The 8,292-nt window shown below is 48.0% G+C and overlaps 1 protein-coding gene across 1 annotated transcript in view; it reads left to right on the top strand.

Moving 5' to 3' along the window:
* The window catches only part of LOC103362166 (dnaJ homolog subfamily B member 6-like), a 6,991-nt gene extending 1,264 nt beyond the window's left edge, over nucleotides 1-5,727 (top strand). The window contains exons 2-8 of the mRNA XM_008288455.1: nucleotides 1,667-1,766; nucleotides 2,179-2,288; nucleotides 2,471-2,536; nucleotides 3,185-3,295; nucleotides 3,420-3,566; nucleotides 3,682-3,886; nucleotides 4,851-5,727. Of these exons, the coding sequence (XP_008286677.1) occupies nucleotides 1,702-1,766; nucleotides 2,179-2,288; nucleotides 2,471-2,536; nucleotides 3,185-3,295; nucleotides 3,420-3,566; nucleotides 3,682-3,886; nucleotides 4,851-4,956 (810 nt within the window). The 5' untranslated portion in view covers nucleotides 1,667-1,701 and the 3' untranslated portion in view covers nucleotides 4,957-5,727. The remainder of the gene's footprint in view (nucleotides 1-1,666; nucleotides 1,767-2,178; nucleotides 2,289-2,470; nucleotides 2,537-3,184; nucleotides 3,296-3,419; nucleotides 3,567-3,681; nucleotides 3,887-4,850) is intronic.
* Nucleotides 5,728-8,292: the final 2,565 nt, after the last annotated feature.

Raw genomic sequence — 8,292 nt, 5'->3', positions numbered from 1 at the left:
GAAGCTGTATATCATCTAGGTGAAGTTGTACATTATGTAGGTGCTCAGTGGAGCCTTTGGTGAAATACTGGAGGGCTGCCGGTGTCACCGGGGATCCTGCATCGTGTTGTAAAAAGAGATGCCTCACCTTGTTTCTGGTCCTTGTGGTCAAATAGCTTTATTTTTGTTTCCTCTGACCACAGAACTGTCCTCCAGAAGGCCTTTTCTGGTCCGTGTGATCAGCAGCAGACTGTAGTCGAGCCTTAAGGTGTCTCTTCTAGGCGATGGAGGTGGACACTGTGGACACCTGTGTTCCAGCAGCTTCTGGTTCATGCAGGCCCACTTTTGTTGGTTTTTGGTTGACTCTTTAACTTCCTGACCAATCCTGTCAAGATGTGAAAGCGGCTTTCTTTACTTGTTCAAGTCATTGATTCGATTTTTCAGATCTGTGTTGAGCTCTTCAGATTTTAATATTAGTATGCAGTGGTTTTGCTCCAGGGCTTGTTTGAAGCCGGGACCCGGTACCCATCCCCAGCAGTAGGACACAGTTAGCCATAGGCTGAGTCCTGACCTTTCCTTTCACTGTTTAAGAAGTCAGAGACAGACTGGGCTGTTGGTTGTTTGGACACTTGGATCAGCTGCTGTTGGTCTCGTGTAAATGGCTGCTGACTGGAACGCCGTCCAGTTAACGGGTTAATGAGGCCGGTGGTGTTCATGTCCAGTCTGGTAGGGCTCCTGTGAAAACATTTGCTCTGGAGGCTGAATCAGCACATGACTGAACTGTTGGAGCGTTTCTCTACCTGCTGATGAACGTTGTTATAAAAACCTGTCAAACTGTGGATGAGGAGCAGTGATCAGATGTACGGTGGAAAGTTTACGTCCACTGGAGAAAAACAAACACAACCTTTTATTTCTCACCGTCTGACATTAGATCAGACCAAATGTTTCCTGTTTCAGCTCAGTCAGGATCACCAGCATTATCTCTATCAGCTAAACACCAGGATAATTAGACAGAGAAGGTTCTATGACTTTCTTCAGAGTCAGAAGTTTCCATCCATCTCCTCAGTATCTGGTCGCGTTGCTTTTAAACTCTATGACTTGGGTCAAACATTCTGGGTTTCCTTCCACAAGCTTCTCACAACAGTCTGATGAGTTTTGGCCCATTCCTCTTGACAGAACCGGTGGAACTGGGTCAGGTTTGTTGGTCTCCTTGCTCCACTACTGTTCTCCAGGATGGAGATCAGGGCTTTGTGATGGCCACTCCACAACACTGACTCTGTTGTCCTGAAGGCTCTGTGTAGCTAATCTGGCGCTATGCTGAGGGTCATTGTCCATCTGAAGACCCAGTGGTGAGGCGTAGTGACCTCAGTGTATGTACACTGTTTAGACAGTAGGAGGGTTCTGATAGTGGTGATGAACCCAATCCTGTTGATCTAAATGCTCTGATCTGGTGCTTTTCTACCTTGGTGGTACTTCAGTGTTTCTCATTCACCCATTCACACACATTCATACACCAGCAGCGACAGAGCTGCCACGCTGTGACTGTGGAGGGGCATCGAACCGTCACCGAGTCGCTCCACCACCGAGTCGCTGCTGCCCGTCCAGCATGTCCATCTACCTGATGAGAGCTGAGGTGTTGTGCAGCGTCCTGTTATCAGTAACGCTCCTCATCTCTTTCCTCTTCTAGGCGCCTCTCTGAAGCTTCTCCATTCACCACTCATCATGGTGGACTACTACCAGGTTCTAGGAGTGCGACGGGATGCGTCTGCTGATGACATAAAGAAAGCGTGAGTTGATCAAGTTGTGAGATTGTGTGATCACTGTGATGTCCTCCAGAAGGCTAGGGAATCAGTGAGTTTACAGGGTGCTCACCTGTCAGTGAGCTTCATCAGCAGTAAAAACATCGAGTGTTGTCAAACCAGCAGTCATCAGGGTTGGACTCCTGCTCACGAGCCTTCGATGCTCATCCCGTTCTTCTCCCCCGTCCTGTCTACTGCTCTGAATAAAGACATAAGTCCAAAGAATAAATTTAAAAAAAAGAACAATTGTAAATGTGCTGTATCGCAGAGAGACGCGCTGACTGTTTGTGTTTCTTGTCATCAGTCACAGTGACATCAAAGTTACTGAGCACCATTCTTTCTGTTCTACATCAGTCCGGTCTCATGAAGCACCTGTCTCCTGCCTTGTGTCCTGCTGCAGGTACAGGAAGCAGGCTCTGAGGTGGCATCCGGATAAAAACCCAGAGAACAAGGAGGAGGCTGAGAAGAAGTTTAAGGAGCTGTCAGAGGCTTACGAAGTCCTGTCAGATGGTTTGTATTCCAGCTGTCTGAGCACACAACCAGCAGACAGTGCTAACAGGAGTCGGTTAGAGGGCTCGCAGCAGCACAGGGCGGGAGAGGCCTTTCCTCTTCACTGAGTCCTGTGTTTCTGCCTTAGTAGTTGGTTCCTCACCCTCATTCTACTTCTGAGACTTTTCACATTCCTCTTTCAGCCAACAAGAGGAGCATATATGATCATTACGGCAAAGAGGGCTTGACGGGGAGCAACGGAGGAAGAGGTTGGTGCTTCCTTTAGCTGCAGTAGCTTCAATCTGTTCTCTCCCTCTGTGGCACACATTCACCATCATGCAAGTCTGAGAGGATGTTTCCTTCTGAACTTGGACTGGGGGGTTTAAATAATGACTCCTCTGTATTGTATTCCACTGTGGATACAGAATGCTGGTGTTCCTGGGAAGCTTCAGTCATTGCAAGGAATGACTGTGACGTTAGTGGAACAGCTCCTAGACATGCAGCAACCTGCTTCAGCCGCTGTCAGATGATAACCGTTCATAGTTCAGTAAACTGAAGTTAAATTCACAGCATGAAACACTAGAGAGAAAGCTTGTACATGACTCTTTCCATCTTCCCACTGTTACTTACAGCAGCATGAGGTGTAGTTTTAAACTCCCACTGAGACTCACAACCTGCTTGCTCATGCGTCATAATGCCTGGTGTAGCCTCCATGAGCTGCTGCCGGTGGCTGGACGTGCAGCCTGAATCACAGCCTTCCATCAGATGAGTCCCAGCAGAGCCCTGCTGCTGCACTGTCCAGCAGTTTGATGATATGTGGAGCAGATGGAATAAACACAGAAAACGTTGGGTTTGTTCTGACTCTGGTGGCCAAGTCTACTGTGTTAACTTCAGGTTTTACTCACGTGACGTTTCAGGGAGCCACTTCCACAACGGAGAGCATTTCCACGAACCGTTCACATTCCGTAACCCAGAAGACGTCTTCAGGGAATTCTTCGGCGGCAGAGACCCGTTCGCAGACTTTTTTGGTAAGACGTCCTGTCCAGGTGAAGAAGTTCAGACGTCACTGAAGCAGAATCCTCTGTACCTCCTGCTGCAGCTTTAATTCACGGAGACAATCTCACTTCTCTCCTTGTTCTTCTGTCTTCTCAGGTGCAGATCCTTTCAGTGATGATCCGTTCTTCGGCAGCAGTCGGCGGCAGCAGAATCGGGCAAGTCGCAACCGAACCAGTGGCTCATTTTACGGGGGCTTTGTTGGGTTTCCTCCTTTTGGTGCTGGCTTCTCACCGTTTGACCCAGGTGAGAAACGCACTGATGCAGATTCAATTAAAAAAACGTATAAACTGTAAAATATCACACATTGCTGCAAACTGTTCCTGCCTGTCTAAATGAGAGTTTGTTGTCTTCATCTCAGGCTTCGGTTCCTTCGGCTCCATGAGCACCATGGGTCACATGGGCCACATGGGTCACATGACCACTATGGGCAGTCTGGGAGGTGGAGGCTTCACCTCTTTCTCCTCCACCTCCTTTGGAGGAGGAGGTGGAGGAAACATGGGCAACTTCCGCTCAGTCTCCACCTCCACCAAGATCATCAACGGCAGGAAAATCACTACTAAGAGGTGATTATTGACCAAGTGGGAAGTCACAGCGACTCACAGCCGCCATGAGAAGCTGCACAGCTCTCGTGTTGTTATTTACGTCATTATTTTCTATGCTGATGTTCCATCTTCAAGAACCAGACGTCATCAACGGAGCGCTCATGGTAGTAAGCTGAGAAGAAGGGTGTATTAGTCACTGAATGTGTCATGTTGTGTTTTCTAAGTTAACTCACATGTGTCCCCTGAGAAGGACCAAAGTCCCTCATTCAGCGTGCTAACAGCACTGTGGAGATATTCTCAGGTGGATGTTCTGCAGCTGAATTCTTTATATCACAGCTGAGATCAGGGCTGCAGGTGTCTCGGTGGTTAGCACCGTGGCCTCACAGCTGGAAGGTTGCCGGTTGGCGTCCCGGTGAGGACACCCGGGATCTTTCTGTGTGGAGTCTCCATGTTCTCCCCGTGCAGCGTGGGTTCTCTCTGGGTTCTCCGGCTTCCTCCCACAGTCCAGAAACATGCTGAGGTTAATTGGTGATTGTAAATTGTCCGTAGGTGTGAATGTGAGTGTGCTTGGTTGTCTGTCTCTAAGTGTAGCCCTGTGATAGACTGGTTACCTGTCCAGGTGAACCTGCCTTCACCCTGAGTCAGCTGGGATAGACTCCGCCCCCCATGACCTAAGTGAGGATGAAGGTGTAGAGATGATGGATGGATTTCCTTCTCCTCTGAACTATGCAGACAACACTGTTAGCTTCTTCCCCATCTAGAGACTTGTTGGTGAACAGTTCCACCTTAAGATTTCATGTCCAGTATCAGTTTGTGTGTCTGTCTCTATAGAATGTGTTTGAACCCAGAGCTGCACAGCAGGGTCTTGAAACATACTGAGTTTTGTTGACTGAGCTCACATCCATGTCTAGTTTTACACTGATGAGCAGAATGTGGTTTAAAGCCATGTGTACTGTCTCTCCTCTTCCTCGCGTCTCGTGCTCAGGATCGTGGAGAACGGTCAGGAGCGGGTGGAGGTGGAGGAGGACGGCCAGCTGCGCTCGCTGACCATCAACGGGAAGGAGCAGCTGCTGCGACTGGAACACAAGTGAAGACGTCCTCTGCTGGAGAAGTGTTACCTCAGCACAAACATCCCAACAAACTTGAGCTGGAAATGGAGAGAAAACCGTGTAGTACTAGCGCTCTGCTATTAGTTGGATGTACATACTTAGGTTGTGTTTGTTTCCCTTCGTGTCCTCTGCCTGCTGACTCTCATTTATTAACCAACGGTTCACGCCAGAGGATGGGGATGCAGGCTTTTCTATGCATTTTGTTCATGTGTTTCTGGATTGGAGCTGTCCTTATTCTTTGGCTCAGGGTGGTGTTTTTCTTTCAGTGTTTGGGACCACAGTATTGTTCTGATATGACCAGACCCTTCTCCTGCAGTACTTCCTGTATGCACTCCACTGTGTCGCTCTGTGTGCACACGGCACACGCTGACTTCAGAAAACAATACATGACTGCTTTTTCATCTACGTGGAACAAAAATGTTGACTTTGGTTTTAACTAGTGGGTAGGAGTGACTGAAGAGCTGTCCCCTCTCTGTTTACTGCTTGTCTAACCTCTTCATGGTAATTCTGTTTTATTTATAAAATACAATGCTGGTAGGATGAGTTATGCAATTTTATATGTTCTAATACCAATGTGTTTCTGTTTATTTAATTATGCATGTACTCCTGTTGATGTTGGGTCTTAATGTTAAACTGCATTATGATGCACACGATGAAAGGCATTCTACAAATTATATATGAATATAGAAGGACTTTTGTGTACTTTGTAAACCAATAAATCTTGAGTTTCATCTTGTTTTCAGGATGCTAAAATCTGGGTTATTTCTGCTCTTAGATTCATGTTATGAGCTCCATCGTGACCGCAGAGTTCTCATGCAGTTCTCATGTTTCCTAAAGTTTAAACGTGTCTGAAGGTGAAAACAGCTACAGGAAACATTTGAACATAACTACAGCACAGTCTGTTTGATCGCTAGCTTGCACATGTAGTTTTTACCCACACAAGTCTGCATTACATCACACAGTCAGTGCTCGTGGTCTCTGGCCCACTGAAAGCCCGGATTCTGATCTGTATGAACAGTTCTTCAGATGTTGAGCCTGACCTGCAGGACGCCGGCTCTTGATTTCAAAGCTAAAATGTGCTTATAGAGCAGATCAAACATGCAGCTGAGAACTTGTTTCAGGCTTGTTCCTGTCATCCACTGCTCCACCATGCTGCCCTTTGAGCAGCACAGAAGACATCAGTGATGCCACATTACAGAACCACCACCCACCCCCGGTGTGATGTGGTGCTACCCCAATACTCTGGACTGATGCTACACCAGAAACACGACTGAAAAGGTTTTCTGTCTGCTCTGACAGCATCTGCTCCTCTGGCTGGAGCGAGTGAGTGTTGTGAGGGAGCACAGCTTCCAGGTCCTTCAGGTGACCCAGACCCTGAGTGCTGCTGACATGAAGCAGCACATCGAGTGTTCCCAGTCACAGTGGGTATATATATATATGACAGGCAGTTACTGTAGAGGATCTTCTAGTAAACTGGAAGGCAGTAGAATGTACAGCTCCCTGCAGAGATGTTCACTGGGGCAGATGATGGCCTGGGGGACTTCATTAGTTTGCATACAGTCCCTGTCCTACTGTTCATACCCAGTAGCTTTAGAGCAGAGTTTAGAAAAGAAGGGGGCAGCGTGTCAGAGCCCAACCTCAGGCTGCATGCTGTCCAGCTGCTCACAGGAAGGGAAGAGGAGCCCCCTACTGGTGCAGCACAGAACTACACTGTGTCTGCTGGGGACTAGCATCTACCGGAAGTGCTGGTCCAGTTCTAGCACCAAAGTTGGGAACTAACTGGCTGCTTGTGGCCCTCCTGCAGGGGATCACATGATGAATCATATTACCTTTTCATTCTTTCTGGGGCAATGCTTTTTACAGCTTCTTCTGAAAAAAGTTTCTAAAGACTGCACTTTACAGAAGTGAGCTGCGCTGAGCACAGATTGGGCTTCAGCAGGCAGCATTGCACAGTGATGGTAGGTGCACTGGTCCTGTCAGAGTGAGCCATTCAGACTAAATAAAGCCATGAATCGGGGCAAATACCTGTTAGGTCCTCTTTTTGCTTTCTTTTTTAACTAGACTGTAATTCCTATATGTTCGCGGTTCAACCACTTCTTTATGTGTGAGTCCGGGTTCAATAAAATCAGAAGACGTGTTGGAGTACCACAGGTCTGCTGAACGGTGTGCTGGCCTGGAGCTCCTGAGTGGAAGCCGTCCAGGAGGAGCGGCGGCAGCGGCTGAGCTCCACCAAGCTGTTGATCTGGAGCTGTCCTTGGTGCTGAACGCTCAATCCAATTACCCTCCCAGAGCGGAGGGAGGGGGTTCTCTGTCTCTATCCGCTCCTCCCGGGCCAGCTTCTCTCTCTCTCTCTGCTGTGTTTCCTTATGCAGAAAGCCGCGGACGCCTTTCCTGGGACATCTCCTCTCCTGCGCTGCACGATGCGGCTCCCCAGCGCTCAGAGTGCTCTCTGCGGGCTCCGCCGGCCGGACGGGAGGCCAAGCAGCTGGGATAACTGATCGGTGCTATGGTGGGACCTCCTGGGAAGCAAAAAGTTCTACACTACCGAGATATCAGCACTTTCCACAGAGGTAGGCCACAGACTCTCCTCCTCACCGTGAAATGTTTACTGATCCGGTTGTAGTGAACAGAGGGAACCAGGAGGGATGTGCTGGCTTCATACTTACTTTGTGTTCACTTTCTTTCTACCTTTGAAAACTTGGGGTGGACTCAGGCCTGAGTTAAGCCTGAGTCACCTTAATCTCCTGACGGAAATGAACCTCTCACTTTGGACTTATTCTGACTCTTTGTCCAGATTCTAAACGGTGCTGCTGCTGATCAGGTCTGTTTGACTGAACACAGTAGAGAGAAGAAAAAAAAGCCGCTTGTGTTTTATATTATCAGACTGTTGTTGTTTAATAAGGGAGGATGTGTCCTGTTCATTTAATGCTCACATACAGGAAACTACTGTCATCAGTTTTGTGTAATACGGACCAGATGAATACATGAAGTTTTTTCTGGTTCTGATTCTGAGATAAGAGCGTTTTGATAGTGACGGTGCAGCTTGTTTCCTGACGTAGGCTCCATGTGTCCTGAGTGTCCCAGGAGAAGATAGACAGTCTATAATTAACTAAGGCAGACTTGAGCCAGGGGAGGCGAAGCCTAATGCCGCTACTGGGATTTGTGGAACTCCATTACACAATCAGATAAAGGTCCTGCAGTCAGAGGACTTCTAACGGCAAAATAAACCTTTACAGTCCTATAGGGGACCCAGGACTGAAAGGCTCTTTATTCTATCCATTTTTTGAAGGTGGAGTACAGTCTGCATTCATCACATCA

This window comes from Stegastes partitus, unplaced genomic scaffold, assembly GCF_000690725.1.
Source record: "Stegastes partitus isolate 25-593 unplaced genomic scaffold, Stegastes_partitus-1.0.2 Scaffold559, whole genome shotgun sequence".
In the NCBI taxonomy this organism is placed as follows: Eukaryota; Metazoa; Chordata; class Actinopteri; family Pomacentridae; genus Stegastes; species Stegastes partitus.
This window is presented reverse-complemented; position numbering and strand designations above follow the sequence as displayed.